This window comes from Acomys russatus, chromosome 2, assembly GCF_903995435.1.
Source record: "Acomys russatus chromosome 2, mAcoRus1.1, whole genome shotgun sequence".
NCBI lineage: Eukaryota > Metazoa > Chordata > Mammalia > Rodentia > Muridae > Acomys > Acomys russatus.
In genome coordinates, this window is record NC_067138.1 from 96957972 (window position 1) to 96976982 (window position 19011).

The 19011-nt window shown below is 40.9% G+C and overlaps 1 protein-coding gene across 20 annotated transcripts in view; it reads right to left on the reverse strand.

Moving 5' to 3' along the window:
- Positions 1–1193: 1193 nt before the first annotated feature.
- Elavl2 (ELAV like RNA binding protein 2) overlaps positions 1194–19011 on the reverse strand; it is a 155240-nt gene continuing 137422 nt past the window's right edge. For 15 of the 20 annotated variants that reach the window (XM_051164158.1, XM_051164166.1, XM_051164139.1 and 12 more), the window contains 4 exons: positions 14656–14809; positions 11416–11641; positions 4561–4599; positions 1194–3982 (listed from right to left, as the gene is read on the reverse strand). In XM_051164158.1, coding sequence (XP_051020115.1) covers positions 3652–3982; positions 4561–4599; positions 11416–11641; positions 14656–14809 — 750 coding nt within the window. In that variant the 3' untranslated portion in view covers positions 1194–3651. The remainder of the gene's footprint in view (positions 3983–4560; positions 4600–11415; positions 11642–14655; positions 14810–19011) is intronic. The other 5 variants (XM_051164082.1, XM_051164093.1, XM_051164087.1 and 2 more) reach the window with 5 other exon arrangements.

Genomic DNA, 19011 nt, shown 5'->3' on the forward strand with positions numbered 1-19011 from the left:
ACAAGCACACATGGAGAAGGGTCTGAAGAGGGAACTGTAACTGCTGCACAAACACACCAGTAGCTCACAACCCTCCTTACAGGTTCTGTTCAAATGCAAAAGAATGCAAAACAATCAAAACGCTGATAAAGTGAGAGGAGAGAGGGTGGGAAGTGTGTTCCAACATCATGTAAGTAAAAAGCTAAAATTCAGATAATAGGAAGGAGGGGGAATTTGGCTTAATAGCAGGTTGGAGGAAGAGGAAGTGCCTTGCCACTCAGACACTCCTGGCTATTAGGTTGTGAATTCAGAATAAGTTTAAAATGGTTTTTTACCAGAGCAAAATACAAACAACAAATTGATGCAATCAAAAAAGTCACTCAGTATACTTGGGGGGGGAAAAAAAAGGTTCAACATACTCAGTGTTTTTAAGTTTTATAAAAGTAAAATTCTTACAGAAAAGAACAACAAGGACAGCCGGGCACAGTGGTGCTCACATTTAGTCACAACACTCAGGAGGGTGACAAATCTCTGTGGGTTCCAGGCCAGGCAGAGTTACACGGTGAGACCCTATCTCAGACAGACAGACAGACCGACAGACAGTGCAGCAAGAAATGTTTTTCTACCTATTTATCTGCTGGGAATATGTTGTGATGAAACGTGTAAATGGAGCACAGGAAGAGCTGGCACAGTTCACAATTTGCACATGTGTGTTGTACACATGTTAACAGAAAGTGAGGTACCAAGTCAATGAGATAGCAACTGTGCAATGAAAGTATCACACACCAACAGCTGTGGTGACTCAGCCTTACTGTCCCTCAAGTGCTCCTGCACTGGCTCAAGTAACAGGTGTCAATCCCTGCATGTGTGCAAGTGGCTGAAGGTTAAATCAGTGGCAGAATAAAAGCTACTGAGCCCTCAAGATTTTTACAACCAACGAAAGTACATGTCCTGGAGAGTCACCTACTAACGCACTGGAAAGCTGACTAATCCAGAGTATTACTCAGTCACAGTTTTTGTTTTTAAGGTCTTTTTTCTTCACACTCTCCCTTCAGTTAACTTGTCTTCTGAATTCCTTTAGACAACACAGTTTTCGACTAGATCTCTGAGAATCTTCCTTTTAATCATAGAGAGTGAGGTGTTTTTTTAAACTAGTCTGAGCATAGGCCCCCATCAACCCACGTGTGTTCACAGACACGCCACAGCTCTTTCCCTTCAACTCTGTTTATTGATGTACTGAACATGAAAGAGCACAGAGAATCCAAACACAAAAGAAAACACGTACAGCCTCCTAAATACTCAACAGAATATATTCTCTATTCCAACAGATGTGAATTAAGTCATACTGTACAACTTCAAATAAATACCAGCCTTACAGTTTATTAAGTGCTCTGATAAGCACTGTAAAGTGAAGCACAATTTGCATGCCCTCTCATCAATGCCTTGGTTTGCTACAGTAATACAGGAAAGAAGCGTGTAGCTGCTGTTTTCCCACAAGGGAAACCTTATTTTTTTTTTAAATATATACATGTATTTTATTTTATTTTTTTAAACGCAGGTTAACTCTGACAATCTAAATGCACCTAAGGATATGAGAAAGTGCTAAGCCAATTGAGTTCTGAACAGCATTGAGTGGGTCAGCATGAAAACTCGCCTTATTCACTTTAGCACGCGCCTCACAGTATATGTACTGTACTATACTGAAAATTTTTATAACTACAATTTTAAATAATAAAAAATAAAACTCAAAGCAACTGCAAAGATAATGTACAACTATGTTATGCATAGCACATTGCCTGTTCTAAGGGGAAGCATATGAGCATCTCAGTTTATACAAAACGCAGGACGTAACTATATAGTTCTCAGTGCATCCTGATGAAGGCAAGAGTTGCCTTCAGCTTTTTTGAAAATTTATTATAAGCTAGATGCTAATCAGAAAATATTTTGTATTTTTTAAAATTTCTTTCATACATGGTAAAGACTTATTTTATTATTTCCCCAAATAGTGGTTTAAGCATCATACAAAGTTAAATTTCAATAGCATACAGATATTTATGATTTTTGTATGAAAAATGTAAGGAAATTTGTTCAAAACCTATGGTTATACTCATTTTTTTTTTACCACAAACATATTTATAAACGAAAATGTAGCATCACCATAAACAGCTGAAGCTAGACTATCTACAGACAGAATTAGCAACGAATCTGATGCACTGTAAATTCAAGTCCTCAGGACAACAGAAGTGAATAAGCAAGACCTCAAGTAACAATGTTAATGCCATTTACAAAGGAAAAAACTGATACAAAACATTCAAAACCTGAACGTCACTTGATATGTAAGGGAGAAATAAAATTAGCTGAAAGGTTCATAAACACAAGGTCTTATTTACATCACACAAAGCTCAGGTGTTAGCCTTAAACGTAACTCTCAAAATACCTTCAACTATACCCAACTCAGATCGCCTTTGCTGACTCGCTGCAGTACAAATCATGTGCAACATCTTATCTTCCTTAAGACAAAACAATTCTTCAAACGATACTGCAAGTACATCACTAAACACCATGAGCTCTATCTGAAGGGATTTCTTTAGGAAGAACGGATTTTCCCCCATCTCTTGGTAATTTAAATTTCTTGCCTGCTCTTATATATTCTTTTGTAAATTTTTTTTATTTGTTTCAAAATCACAAATCAATGTGAGCCATCTATCACATAACAACCAGGGTGAGCAGACGCCCCACTGGTGATTACGAAAATGAAACCAGCAGTGTTCCCTCACTGACTCAATTCCTCTCATACAAAGATCTCAAAAGTAGTTTTCTACATCATAAATCTTTCTAAATTTTCCAACCGTTGCAAATTTCCTGGTAAATTTTAAAAGCTCACTAGGTGTCATATGAAGAGATTTCTCAAAGTATTCAAGTCAAAATATTTGTTCCAGGACCAGTAAAAAGTTTCTCCAAATTTTCTTTTTTATAAAAATAGATGCTTTTTTTTAAACCCACATCAAAGAGGCTCTTATCTCTTTGGCAAGGTACTGCTTTACGAAAAGTTCTCCAGTATTCTTACAATAAGCGTTTATAATGTCGCCCCCCCTTCCCCAGCCCAAATCAGAATTACAAAATAAATACTGTTTGTAACTTCATAAATAAAAATGTAAACTTCAAAATACTTTTCTGAGACATAACAGCAATGCTTTAAATGTAAACTGAACACAAAGCTAATTAGAGAACAAAAAGGAAAAAAAAAACCAACAACAAAAAGAAAAAAGGAAAGGAAAGGAGGTGGGGAAAGACACAACCAACTGAAGAGTTACAACACAAGCCTCAGTATTTACTCACAGGTTCAAGGCAGTTATGTAAAAAGAAAAAAATGTCTTCCCTTAGCTGAAACACTTTAAAAGGTCCACCTTCTTCAAAGAAGGCAATAGAATGCAGTGTGACAGGTAAAAACCCTGTACCTCTTGTCCATATTCAAACATAAAAGATATTTAAGAAGTTTTAATTCAAATACTAGCAATAAAAAATCTCACATATTTCTTAGGATGCTAAGTAGTCATTTTATCCCCATCTCAACACTGACTTACAAAGACATTTACTAATGTATAAAGTTTCTCTTAACTTGCTTTTGTTGTATAGTTTTCATATATAAATGGACTGAGGACAAGAGCTCATTTAGGCTTTGTGCGTTTTGTTTGTCTTAAAGGAGACCTGCAGCACTCGGTCTCCCAGACGGTATCCATTGAGGCTCGCTATCGCCATGGCAGCCTCATCATAGTTTGTCATAGTCACAAATCCAAAACCTTTGCATTTATTGGTGTTAAAGTCACGGATGACCTTCACGTTGGTGACAGCTCCAAAGGGCCCAAACATTTGCCACAGGATACTCTCATCTGCATCAGGCGCCAGGTTGTACACAAATATGCACCAGCCTGTTCCAGGGTGCCCGGGAATATTAATTCCAGCCAGACTGGTCATTCCATCAATCGTCATTGGTGAAAACCTACTAAACAAAATAGGAAACAGACAGACACACACACACAAAAGGAATACAGATTGGTTACAGCAATGGGTTTGAGTTCTTTCCCCCTTTGCCACATTTTAGCAATTCCCCTTTCTCAACAGATGTATACAGCTACTTGACGTGTCGAGCAAGGCTCTGTTTGTGTCTTGCAGTGACAGACAAACAGCCCAGGCACTGATAGGTTATGAGATGACCATTATCCGCTGCACTGAATAACGATTTACACAATGGCAAGTAAATCCACAAACTGGCTTCTTGGGTTAAACAGGATGGGGAGGAGAGAATAACCAACACGGAACATAAACATGCTATAATGTCGCGATGCAATCTGAAATAAATAATGGCGTTTTAAAAGACTAGGTGGCGCACAGCGGAATAAAATATCCCACAAGTCAAATGCACTTCAAAAGCAGCTTCAAGATGGGCTACACATGCAAAAACAAGAAGAAGAAGAAAAACAAAAAAACACAAATTGATGAGGGTGGAAATATTGCTCCCCAAATCAAAGAAATCAGTCAGTTGTGGGAGGGACTACGAGAGTCATGAACCTGTGTCATTACCTCTTCACTCCATAAGCCATGTTGAGCAGATTGTCCAACCTGCAAAACACACATTTAGCAAACTTCAGTGTTTAATTTTCCCCCTTGAAGTTCATGAAAGCTAGGCTCATTACTGCCACCTTCCATGGGGATAATTGTGCAAAAAATAAAACCAGCTGTTTCAGAACACTGGGTCGGTCTTTTACCATTCCTGAGAGAATGGACACCCACTGTTGTAGAACACTGGCTATCTCTACACGTTCAGTGCAGCAAAGAAAAAAAAGCAGTGGTCATCTGAGGAAACATCCAGAAACAAAATGTGAAGGTGCTAGAACAGCTGACATCTGACTTCCCACGAGGGAAGTTCTGAAATTGAGCCTGCAACTGAGCAGCACTTTTCCGGACTCCCACATCGATGGTGGACAATTCTGGTGGCTCCTGAGGCTGCTGAAGCACACGAAGATTAGCCAGCTAACCTCAGCCCTCAGGGCTAGCGACTGCAGAGGAGTTTGGTCATGTAAAATCAAAGATACAGAATGACAAAGATGCCCAATTACTTTGTTTATGGGGAAACTTGGCTTTAGAGAATCTGTGCTGCCCTGCTTTAACAGTGTCAAGAAAGACTATTACGGGCGCCTCAAGTTCCTAGAATTTACCAATAAATTACACACGAGGAGCAGACATCTGCAATGCATAGCCATATAGCCACATAACTGTCATAATGCTCCCAAATCTCCAAAGACAGGCCCAGGTTAGAAGTGAGGCACAACTACCTTGTCTTCTAATGCCTGTGGAAAGCTAAGTGGGGTGTGGACGGGGTGGGTATCAGCTTTTAGTGTCCAACCCAAACACAAAGCAGAGCACACAAGAAAAGCAACCCCTCTCAGTTTAAAAAAGCCAAAGTATATCTTCTGGTCTTTCAGATATGAATAAAGAAAAATTGCTGTCCCTGCACGTCCCTGATCTCAGCCTCCACTGGGCATGTATGTGTTTTTGAAAAAGTGAAAGGCAAGGGATGAGTTGCTGCAATGCAAAGTGTAAGACAAGAGAACAAATCATGGTGACACTAGACTTTCATCTATTTGGGTCTGCTGTGTTCCACAATTCTCTCAAATGTACCGCTTAGCACCAACCGTTAGCCTGGGCACTGCAGTTTTATAACACAAACCTTTATGATTATGTAAAAGCAAAGGTTACCAAAATTATCACCCATCACTTAATGCAGGATGGAAACTACCCAGAAGGCTGACTGGGTGAGAATATTTGCACACGCAAAGCATAGAGCAGGTGTGAACAGTACAGCACGCCAGGGACTCTGCGTTCTACAGAGTGAAGGTGAGTAAAGATGCATGCCGTTTTATACAAAGACCAAGGTTACAAACACCGGAGAAAAATGAGTGCAGATTCGCAACACCAATCACAAAGTGATCTGGTACAGGAAATGTCATCAACTTGCTGGAATGACAGATAGGGAATGCACTTGACACATGGTACCTGTGGGACACATGAACATACTGAAGTCTCTGCTCAAAGTGGTTAAGGATGAGGTTCAGAAGCTCCATTTACCCTCCACCCACTTAGCAGAACAACCAAACTTTAGACATAGAATTTCCTGAATAATGTGTGTTTTAAAGAAAGGATAGAAACCAAACCAGCCATGGGAGTGAGTTACAAGCACTGAGAGAGCTCCCAATTACACCCTATCCCACAGTCTTCAGGGCATCTGGGACTTTTGCAATCAGGTCTCTGAAGACCCTAAGTAGACCTCAGACCACCCGGCCTGTGGGGTCTTATATGGTCGCCCCCTGACATTCATTCTTTTCCCAATCTTAGGGGAAATTCAGTCCTGGAGGATTTCAACCAAGTTTTCTGCACTTACTTTTCTCTTCTCCCCACCAGCAAAAGAGTGGAACACCGCTCTAGGATGCAGCCCAGGCATGGCTGCTGGCTGACTGACTCCAGGGAGCAGATCCCGTTTCCCTTGCTCTCACTGCCACACATCTGTGTGTCCCATTGGATTTAGAGAAGGTGGTGGACACTTCGTATGGCCATCAAGCAGCCTTTGTCCAGTGGCAGATAGCAAATTATGAACTGTGCAGTCACAGGAGATGCCACAGTGCCCCTGACAAAGCGGCCCTACCTTCACTCTATGTCCCACAGCTCGAGGGCAGCTTCCTATGTGAGCACCTAAAAATGAACATCACTACACTCAAGAGGAGCCCAGGCTAGAGGCTTCTGCGGTAATCTTGAGTGACATGTGGATGATGGGCTCCATCCATATCACGGGAGTAAATGTTAGGGAGCCAATCGCAGGTGTATTTCTACTTAAACCCAGAACGTTCTTAAATCATATTTAACATGTGGACTGCAGCAGTGTCTGCAGTCACTCTCTAGGGCATCACAGGCTTCCCTGAGGAAGTCTGAGCTTTCCGGAAAGGGTGCCCGATGTCATTCCTACCCAAGCTTCAGTTGGTGTATGATCCCACTTACAAATCACACATTAAGTGGATCTGAAAGACTAGGCAGAAAAAAAAAAAAAGTAGCTTCAGATAAGACATCCTTTACTTAAAGAAGGATCCCCCAAGAAGAAGGGAAATTGGGCTGAGGATGATCCAGAGAGGAAAATACATGGGAAAAAAACCAACCCCCCCAAAAAAAACCCAAAAAACCAACAACAACAAAAATAAACTAGTTCTTTCCCCTACTTCTCACAGAAACCACGCCAAGAGGCTAGACACAGGTCAATTCAACATTTCTTCCATGAAGTAAAAAAGTTCAAAGTGATGAATACTAATACTTCATGATTCTTAATTATAGCAAGATTGCTTTAAAATTTTATTATTTGTATTTTATGTGCATTGGGTTTTTTTTTTTTTTTTTTTTTTTTTTTTTGCCTATACATATCTGTATGAATGTGTCAGATATTGGAGTTACAGATAGTTGTGGGCTGTCATGTGGGTGCTACGATTTGAACCAGGGTCCTCTGAGAGAGCAGCCAAGTGCTCTTAACCACTGAGCCATCTCTCCATCCCCCTAAAGCAAGATCTTATGTGTTAAAATAACTTTAAGTAACTATATCAGTATATCATCAATTATACTATATTTAAACATTAGTATATTTAATGATAGAGTAATATCTCATTTTTATTTTATTTTTGTGTATTTGATTAGAATTCAGGATTTAAAGTTCACTGACTATAGAAGCACAAGCCATGTGCACATACAACAAGTACACAACAAAGAGACTTAGCAACAGTTATCAGCAGAATTATGTAATTCAAATTATTACAAGGTACTATTTTTACTGAAACATCTAAGAGCCCCAGCATGTTCACTTAAAAGCAAAGTGTTTACAAATAAAGCATAAAACTAAGGAACCTGCCGAATTTCCAAGCTAGTCAGCTGGTAGATTAGAGAAAGATCCATATTGAAAGAGAAATTAAAAAAAAAATCAACTAACATCAGACATAATATGCGAAAAAGACAACAAATAAGAAAATGCAATTCTGGATACCATGGAAGAATTATCAAGCCTCTCCAAAGCTCATCGGCATGTTCCCTTAGCCAATCCCATGTCATGGCATGTTCCCTTAGCCAATCACATGTCACGGCAAAGAATAAGGAAAGGCACTCATGAGGCTTGACTCCTGTGTCTTCCAGCATGAAAGCGAGCCAATGCAGCCAGCAACACGCCTGGATGAAACTCAAGCCAAGTGCTGCGTGCAGAGGCTCTTCAAAGATGCTGTGGTACCCACAAAAGCAGAAGCACAGGCCGCTGCTCGATCTCAATACAGTTAGCTCGGCCTCACAAGGATGAATGAGAAACCTTGGTTTACAGTTTAATTTGGGTATCCTGTACTAAGACTATCCTTAAGAAACTGCAATTACATCATGCATCCAAATAAACAGTCTGTCTTATTTTGAAAACTGTAAACACTTCAGCCAGCCCATCAGATTAGCAGTGTTTGTGTTTCAATAATTCTAATTATCAATACATTGACCCATAAACCTCATAAGCCCACTTTTAAAATTAATCCCTACAACAGAAAATTTTACTTTTTTTTAATCTTCATGAATACTGAAAGTCCTTTCACCATTATTACAACTTGTCTTCTCCAGTCTCTCTCAGCTGCCAAGGTATCACGATAACATAAAATACACAATGAATTTTCTAAAACTCATGCTGGGAAGCAGCAAACTCTGGAGTTCACATTTTAGCACACAGACAAGGGTGGTGGAGCTGGGGATGAGCAGTGAGGTGAGAGAGAGGAGAGTTACGAATCTGAGGAAAGAAAAATCTTGCCTATTTTCCAATTGCTTTGTTTTGCCCTCACTGGTCAACCTGGTAGCAGCTACTCCTCTGAAGCTACCCAGGTGATGTCAAACAGTGCAGTAAGACTAACACTTCACAATCCAGGCCATAATTTCAAGAGATCGGCCTGTGTCCGCCTCCAGAGTAGCTGGCACTCCAAGCTCAAACACCCATACACATAACCTACCTCACTTACTAATGCTGGGTTTTCCCAGCCTTCTCTTCTTTCACAATGTTTTTGTCTAAGCCCTCCACCAATAGATAAATAAATAAATCTCAGAAGTATTGTAACATATTATTACAAGACTTTTTGCAATGTAGGATGGGCACCAGATAAAATTTTTAAAATTAATCACAAGGACAACCTTGGAAAACTTTACCCATGAAAAATAAAAGGCACAGGGCATGTACAGAGGAAAAGGAAGATTTGGTGAGGCTGCTGTGGCACCTAACATCCAGTACATGCCGCCCACATATGTGCTGGCCAGAGATCAGGTGCTGTTTCTGGGTCCTCTGGCCTAGTCTTGAGAGTCTAGGAGCACTGTTCTGATAAATAGAAAGCACCAAACAGAAAGCGTTAATGAAAACACCAACACCAACCAGGTGGTGGTGGCGCACACCGTTAATCCCAGCACCCGGCAGGCAGAGGCAGGTGGATTGCTGTGAGTTTGAGGCCAGCCTGGTCTACAAAGTGAGTCCAGGACAGTCAAGGCTACACAGAGAAACCATCTGAGGAAAAAAAAAGGAAGGGAAGAAGGAGGAGGAGGAGGAGGAGGGAAGAAAGGAAGAAAGAAAGAAGAAGGAAGAAGAAAATACCAAACAACAATAACAACCTAGGGCAGTGTAGCTTTTTTCCAAGAGCAAACCAAAACTAACTGGACAGGACAACAAGGAAACACACCCAAAATTCACTGCGGTTCAACTGTACTGTATTTAACGATACCAACAAGTGAATAAAGCCAGGAAAGATCTCAGAGCAAGGGTATGCCTAGAGCACTGAGATTTCTTTCCGCAGAAAGAAATAATCAAGTAGCTCGTGTGCCTTTCCTCTCTTTCAACTGCCACTATTTGTCACCAAGGTCAAAGGTGACACACACTTTGTTCTTCTCAATGCTTTTTCTCCCACAATTATAGCAGCTGAACTTAGTGAACCAGGGAGCTGGTCATCTTTGTCAACATGGCCTTTGGCAGTGCCATCACTCTCCAGCACGAATGCCAACTTAAGCAGTTATTCAATAGAAACTTCTTTTCATACCTAAGTAACATACTTAAGTAGTTTTAGAAAGAGATATTTAAGGAGTTGTTTTTTCCCCCCAAATATGCCAAACAGAGAAAATGATGTGACTGGGACTAAACATGTAAAGTAAGTCCTCTAGCTTATTAAGTTTGTAATGATGTGTTTTGTTAATTAGCTGTTTTGTCTCAGGAAGGAAGGCATGAAGGTTTACATGTACTTATAAGAAACTAGCTCAGGAGTTAGACGCAAATATGGCTATACCAAACCATGTGGGTAAATGGCATTTACAACATCCTGGGAAATAAGAACTAGGTGACTTGCTAATGAAACCAGACCTTCTCTGTTGCTAACTGAACCTCAAGTCACTCTTCTTTTCACATGCACAGGCGTGCTTTGCATGCGTCCTGGCCTGGATGTTTACTCAGGGACTAGATAACAAGAACGTGGGTTAACTGTGCCCATCGGTAACACAGTGGCTTCTCTGGGTAATGCGCTGGTGAAGTGCCACCTCGACACAGAATCCAGATTGCTAATACTTTCTGAATGGCACAGCAGCTAATGGCTTTTACATTTTTAAAGAGCTGAAAAGAAAGAGGAGAAAAAGCAGAAGAGAGGAGAGATGACAAGGAGATGGGAAAGGAGGAAGAGGAGACACAGTTGCAAAAACCATGACCCAGAAAATTCTATGTATTTCCTTTCTGAGCCATTACAGCTATAGTTTGTCAACTTCTATACTGTGAAACACAACAAAAGGAGGGAGGGCCCACTTAGGGCATTCACATAGGTCACATATCTTTAACAATATCTGTATTATAAAACAGAGCTAACCGAAAGAACTCGACTTGACAGCTCAAACACTAAAATAAATTCTTTGCAAGAAAAGAGCAATAAAAAGAAAGCAGCTCACCAGACCTCACTCTGTAGGTCTGGTTTTCTCATAGAGACCAGTAACCTGTGGCTGCTGTGTATCCTGCTTGCCTCTGGATGCTTAACAGCATCCCTGGACTCTACCCACTAGATGTGAGTCACGTCTCCACCCAAATTATGCCATCACAAATGACTACACTTTGCCAAACGTCTCTTGGAGGCAGAGTCAGTCCATGAGGAGAACTGCTCTCACGGTTAATTGCCTTCACCGTCAGTAATAGCAAAAGTTGCTATTTCCCCACATACGTTTTCTGTGTGCCCATTAAAGGGAAAAAAGGAAAAGAAAACAACGGTAACGACAAACTCAAAGCAGAGATCTTGTTGATACAATTACTTGACAGTAAACCTGCACATTCTCCTCCAGTTTAGGAGCTGGGCACGAGAACTAGAGCAGACTTACCTAAAACGCTGTGCCTGCTGAGCTAGCGGTCCTGGGTACCTTCTGTTTGGAGACTGGTACAGCTGGGAAAGGATGGCCTGATTGGTTTTTTGGCTTGGATTATTAGCAAACTTTACAGTGATTGGCTCTGTGGCACCAGGAGGTTTCTGGCCATTTAGGCCTTTGATAGCTTCTTCTGCCTCAATCCGCTTGTCAAATCGAATAAACCCTACACCCCTTGATATGCCTAAGGTAGATTTAAGTAAAGATTTGGGAAAGAGGGAGCAGGAAAGGGGAAGAAGAGAAGAAAGGATAAATTAATTTTTCCTTCTCGTGAACATCTTTTCACCCACATATAACATTTGCCACCAAAAAAACAAAACAAAAATCACATCAGGAAGAAAATTTACCTTAGCAATTTGATTTAGAATCTCAATTTTCCACCTTTTAAAAATGCACGAAATGTGATGTCTCACTATTGATTATGTGCTTGTCAAAAAACAAACAAACAAAAACTCAATAAAGTACAAAGTACATGAGCCTTCCCCTGTATCCCTTCCTGCCTTCTGTGCCTCTGTAGTAACACTGTGTGCCCAAGTTCTGCTTTCCAAAGCATGCTTCCATACAAGCAGCCCCTTCTCCCGGCGTTTGCTAAAACCACTCTAGATCAGACATAGCTCAACTGAAACTCTCAGTAATACATTCATCTTAATCATATCTAGAGCATGACGGTCTCTCGAGAGAACAGACTCTGAAGAGAGTCTCCATGCTCTGAAGCTCTCCTACACTTCTCTTTCACTGTGCCACAGAAGTAATGTTGCACAGACTGAAAATTAATCCAGTAGAGGTGCAAGCTTCCCAGAACCTCCAGCATTCTTCTTAACCATGGAAAGCCATTCCCCGTCTGCTTTCGACACAACGACAGAGGAGGGCGTGAGCCAGGCCTTTCCAGGGTTACTAGACACAGCAGTGTGGATCTCAGCTTATCACATGTAGCTGACCCAAGCAGGTGGGCAGGTCATCACCACAGGGTAAGCAGCCATAGAGAAATACCTTCTTGACAAAGAACTTGGTTCTCACAGGACCAGTTGTGGACTGGTAGGTATGAAAAACGGAGAGGCTACTAAGAAAACCTAGACCATCGTGACTTAAGAGGAACCTCAAAAAGAAACTGGGCTGGTGGTGGGTGTCCTGTCTGCCTTACAGCCAAGCCTGGACATGGCTCGGGTTTTTCTAAGGTAGACAGGGCATTTTCTCCATGTTTGCTTCATCTAACCCGCACTGCCGCTTTTCCCTTTCTACGTAAGCTACATGCAGCATACAGGGAAAACACCCAATGGCTGAGTACACGCAGCGTACAGGGAAAACACCCAATGACTGAGCACCAGAGCTGCTGATCTTGACTTTCTTCTGCTTCAGGAAAAGTGTACATTTTTCTTAAAAAGCTGTTGGTATGAAGAAGAAATGTTTGTAAATACATCCTTCCCCTTTCGTCTATGACTAGATCCTATTAAGAACTAACATTCCAGCTAGCACACTTCTGCCACTCGGCAGGCTGAAGCAGAGGGTTTGCTACAAGTGTGAGGTGTCAGCCTGGTCGCAGAGCAACACCTTGAATTTCAATAAAAGAAAAAGAAAAAAAGAAAAGGAAAGAAGAAAGTAACAAAGAAAGAAAGAAGAAAGAAAGAAAGAAATGTAGAGAAAAAAACGAACACCAAGGCATGCACACAGAGAGGAAAAAATACTAAAATTATTGGCTGGTCTTTTAGGCAAGCACATATTTAAAATGGCATCCATACAGGCAGTGGGGGTGGGAGGAATAAAATGTCTGTCCTCAGGGTTGAGAACATTTGGGTTAGGACCCCAGGATTTACAGTTCTAGCGAAGTTCCAGCAGGCTGTACATGCCAGAGGTGTGGGCCACGCTCAGGAAACAGAGTCTATTCCCATTATCCTTCACGCTCTGGAAGGGCCACCATTAAAGGGAAGAGACATAATTTCTATTTCACAGATGAAACCTACTCTCAATCTACCATACTCTCATTCAGAACAAATCCTTTACAAAGGAAAAAAAAAAAAATCAATGCTATGAAAAAAAGGTATTTCTGTTACTTAGAATAAATTGTGATTTCTATTTAGCCCCATTAACAAACAGTGTGCAATACACCAGTGTGCAGAATGCATCAGGAGGATCATGGGATAGCTACTGTAGCTAGACTGTACAATGGTCTTATGCGCTCTCAGACTTTCTCATTGCAGCACTGTCTACAGGCCATTCTCCCAGGCAAGTGAACACACTAGTGCTTCCACCCAGAAGTGTATGAACAAAGCACTTCCTGTGAATGTAATTAACACAGACTGGAAAAGCAGACTGCTCTGCTCAAGAATCACAACAAATGAACTGATCTCCACTTGAATATTAAAAATGTGGCCTGATTTTATGGTTAGACTTTTGTTAGAATAAAAATTCACATACTGTAACACAGCATCTCACAGTATGGCTGGCTTGGAAATAAGGCACTCCCAGTAGCTTTCTGCTTCCTCCTTTCCATGTTTCTCTACATTTAAAATGTCTTAAAAAGGACAAGTATTGCTTTTACAATAGAAAAAAAAAAAATGTATGTGTACTTTACTTAAAAAAAAAAAATTTTGGTAATCAAACCTGTATCACCAGCTTTCCATTAGCCTACAGTGTTGGCAGAAGTGCTCCTTACCTACAAAGGTCTAATGAACATCTTATTCCCGTTTCATTTGGTCAAAAGTTACATTAGGCATAAAACAAATTGCTACCACTCAGAATTTCACCCTCTTACATGTGCCTCTATGGCACAGCAGAGCCACAGAAAACAGCCTTCCCAGCAATTACCGGATCCAGCGTCATCCCTGCACAAGAACCAGCTGCATGCTGCTGCAGTAAATTTTGCTTTTCACAAAAATAAGATTGTTTATGAGGAGGATAGGGGCTTTTTTCACACAGAGGCTTGAAAATGAAGATTATAGCATCTATAAATTTATTACAAGCCATGAAACAGGCTTCAAACCTGCACCTTCAGGGTGGAAATGACTCAAGCTCGCTCACTCCACTCCACAATCTATTTCTGTCCATGCATATTTATGAACAATTCCAGCAGAAAATTGCATTTTCTGGCCCACATATACCTTTGATGTGTTCTAGAGGCAAGACTGCTGTGTGAGAAGACAGAATATTTGACAATCTGACCGTCAGGAAGCACAAGGCTGTCCAGACCCACTGCCTACTTACCAGTGACCTGGTCGACAAGAATGCGAGAAGTAATGATGCGCCCATACTGTGAAAACAGCTGCTCCAACTCCTTCTGGATCATTGTTTTTGGAAGCCCACTGACATATAAGTTTGCATCTCTGATAGAAGCTGAACTTGGGCGAGCATAGGAAACCTGAAAAAGGGAATAAGGTTAAGCACACCAGTATACTCGCTCCTTCCAAAACCTTGATGATGCTCCATTAGGGGCAGAGAGCAAATAATGCCCTAAATACAAGTGGGCGCTGTTTGCACACTGGGGTTCAGACAGAAGGGAAAAGACATTTCTGTGTATGAAGAGGAGAGAAGATCTGCTCCTAGGCTATCTGTGAGGTCTAAACCAAACCAGCGGTACACACACCATGGAACACTGGTGGAAGTAGGTTGTCCTCAGTGGAGCCAACCAAGAAACAAAAAGACTTGGGAGCAATCATGACAAGTTTACGTAATTTGAAGTCATCAGATACATTTTTATGATTTGTTTTCCATCCTTCACAATCTTCGGAGATGGTGGTATCCACTTAAAAACATGTAGTTGTTACCAGTGAATCTTTCATAATATGTGTCAATCCTACTCGCACAAAATCTCCTGGAGATTTAAATACAGTAATGTGTCACAACCCTCTTCGTCCACTGTCGTCTCATCCACAGTTTTGCACTGACTTTATCTGCTAATATTCTTTCAAAGTCTCCTTAAAAAATCTTTATACAATGCATTTTCATCATATTCTTGCCTCCTCCCTACTCACCCAAGTTCATGTCCTCTCTCCTTCGCCCAACAAAGCAAGCAAACAAAACCCATCAAACTAAAACCAAAAAAAAAAAAAAAAAAAAAAAAGCTCACAAATATAAACACGAAGTCCTTTTTGTATCAGCCAATGCTACTGAGCCTGCTCTGGTGTGTGGCTATTATGCCCAGCGTCAATCACTGTATAAAACTGATGTTCTCACTCCCAGAAGGTATCAATCACGGGTAGTTCCTTGGTGAGGGGCGGAACTTGTCCTTACTTCCCTTTCTCCATGCTGGGATTTTGTCTGAGTTGAACTTGTAAGGGTGCTGTTCATGCTGTCCCAGTCTCTACGACCTGTGAGTTCTTAAGTGCTATCAGCCCTATGGTACATGGAGAACAGTGTTCCTGGAGTTGTCTGTCTCCTTTGGCTCTTACAATCTTTCTGCCTCCCTGACACCTGAAAAGGTCTGTTAATGAAAGTATCCCAAATTGTACTAGATGGAAGACAAAAAGCCTACATTAGTTTATAATCAATACTTCAAGTTTTGCTCATTGCTGATCTTCAATGTTTAGCCAACGTCTAGCATGTGATCAATACAAACAAAAATATGTAACAAATAAAGCCTATCTAATACGTCATTGATCACCTCAGTCAACAGCCACAAACTGGACCACAGCATTTGTGGCACAGTCCATCACCTCATCTAGATTTCTACCTGCTTTGTCCAATCTGTATAAGCTGTAGGTCCCTTAAGGGATTCCATTCGTACTCCCTTTGGGTTACCTGGGATCTCTTCAGGACTGGCCAACTCTGCATGAACGGACATTTTGCAACACAGCCTATACTCTACACCATTAATAAAACTGGTATTAACTTGTGGGACTAGCATAGGATGATCACTTCTGCATGGTCATGTTACCTAGTTCTAACTACCTTTAATCATCTCAAAACTAATGTCTTAAAAACTAAAGCATCAAACTTTTTTTTTTCAGTTTATGCCTGCAGATCTTTATTACTTTCTAGGACTTAAGAACTTTCTAGGAGACAAAACAAAATAAGAAAACATGGGCCAGGCTTTATATTAATTTATGAAGTTCTTGGTAACTTTTACCCTTGTCCCAAGAGGGCTTATATTTAATACTCCTACCCTTATTCAATCAGTTTGCTCACTAACAAGTGGAAATACAGATGCTGTTCCAAGGGCTTATTTGAAAGTCACATTACAGTGTCCTGTCCTACACAAAGGAATCTGGGGCAGTAGCAAAGAGAAAATATTCATGTATACTTCTTTCTCGCTATACCTAGCTACTTAGTATGAAGACTTCTAAATACAAAATAAAAAAAGAGGAAGATTGGAAGTAATCAGAGTAACAGGCAACAATCTAGTCTTGGGACTGCTGTATGTGTGATCCCACAGCCACCACAGTATGTCTGAATCCAGTGCTGTGAACACATGAACATTCTTTAGACCGACTTGCAATCATCTAAGGAAGCTACACAATCCGGCACTTGGCCCACTTCTATATTGAGGATTTCATGGCTTTATTTCTGTAGCAGGAAGCCAGTCAGCAGTCACTTTGCTCTGGACCATGTGACTAAAGTGCTCTCTTTGTGAAAGAGCCGCTTGCTATGGGCTATAGGGCAAGCGTAAGAATTTACGCATTCTCAGTGAGTGATAAAGCAAGCAGAACCAGGCAGGAGGCTCAAGGTTTGCATATATGGCAGGGAGTGTCACAGTGGCGAAGGTGACAATTCTCCAACCAGTGAACCTGGGTTCAAAGCCAGGTTCAATTCATTACAGACCCTGTGAACTTGGGACAAACTCCTTAATCCTATTACACTATATAAACCATATAATTTTACCTTTAAAAGTGGTTCTCAGTAGTAAATAAGTACTTTTTAGCATGCATGACATTCTTAAGAGTCTAAAAATTAAGGTAGTGGCGTTATAAATATTACTCACCTCTACATGTATATGTATGTCAAGAAAGACCTACATAATTAAGTTTAGAGTAACTGAGTCTGTCATAGCTTTCCAGAGTCATTTACTCATGCAGTGACATTCAGTGCTTTGTACATTTCAGACATGTGTGGGTGAGGTGTTTTAAGTTATCCTGAAATATATTTAGAATAAAGGGCTTATATTTAGTGATTATGTAAAAACTGAAAGCACACTGCGATCAGTTGCCCTCCCATCAATGTCCTTTCTTTTGTTTGCTTGCTTGCCTTTGCCATTGTTTGGTTTGGCTTTTGAAATAGGACTTCACTCTGGTTCAAGCTGGCCTGGAACTTACTATATGGTCCTGGCTAGCCTCAGACTTAGGGCAATCCTCCTGCCTCAGCCTTGTAGGTGCTTGGTTTGACAGGTGTGAACATCCATACCATGCTTAATAGAGAAACTTAAATTCACATTATTTAATTCCAAGTCGTGTTAAAAGGGCGCTAAGACAAATCTCAAAACAGCATTTCCATAAAACACTGTCAAAGAACTGTTTTCCACTGCTGTGCGTAGAAAAGAGATGAGGGTGACACAAAAGCCCATGGCAGTAACGCACACTGCTTAACAATAGAGTCACACTCGGGTTTAGGTTTTTACCAGTTATAAAGCATAATCAAACAGAGTTTTATTTTTGTGTCTTCAACTATCTCGTGAGACAGGCAGGACACACACAAAGAGAAACTATGGCTGGCACAAGGGGTAAAGAAAGCAAGTCACAGGCCTGAGGTCATGTACAGCCAGCGCTGAGCTCTGGAGTCACCAGCCGCTCTTGCCTTTATCTCTTGGTCCAGCTTTCTTTCCACAGTATCACAACATGGGAACTAGCTTGTCAGTTCACTTCTAAGTAAACTCTAGACAGTTTCGTAAAGCACTCATATAAACTAAGCAAAGAAAAAAGATGTCACCAAACCAAGCTCATTTTTATGTCACATGCACTACTTTATCTCAAAGCAGCATTTCCTAAGAATAGTGGTCACTAGCTGAGATTAACTGTAGAAACTGCACATCATAATTAAGCTTTATTACACTCTAATCCATAGAAATAAAGAACTCTACCCCCAGGAATTTCCAGAACGTCTAAGAAACAGCACCTGTGCTGGCCCTTCTCCCATAATGCACCAGGTTCCACCCTATGCCTTTAAGTCTCCCGGAATGAAAGTAGCCTCCCTTTTCCTCTGCTTGGTCAGGAATACCACTGTCAATGACATCCTGTCTTCCAAGAAAAGGAAAACAGTTCTTCAATCTCAGAGGATTATAAATACAAAGTAGACTTTAAACCACAGTGGGAAGGAAGCCTTGCAGAAGGATGAGGATTTCACCTTGGGGATTTAAATCAGTTACCAACCCAATCTCTCTACCTAGCAATTATCAGCACAGGTCACCACTCTGATTTTGCTGTGGATTTGGAGTTGTGTGGGTGGGTGCTTTGCATCAATATCCACCTTGAGAACCACACTGGGGCTGTCTCCATCTTCCAAGTGTTAAAGACCCACAAGGGACCCTCAGAGATGACTCCCTCAGAGATGACTCAAGAGGATTTTCTTTACATGATAAATTTTACACTAGAAATGCTTCAACACAATCAATCTCTAGTACACGTCCTAGTG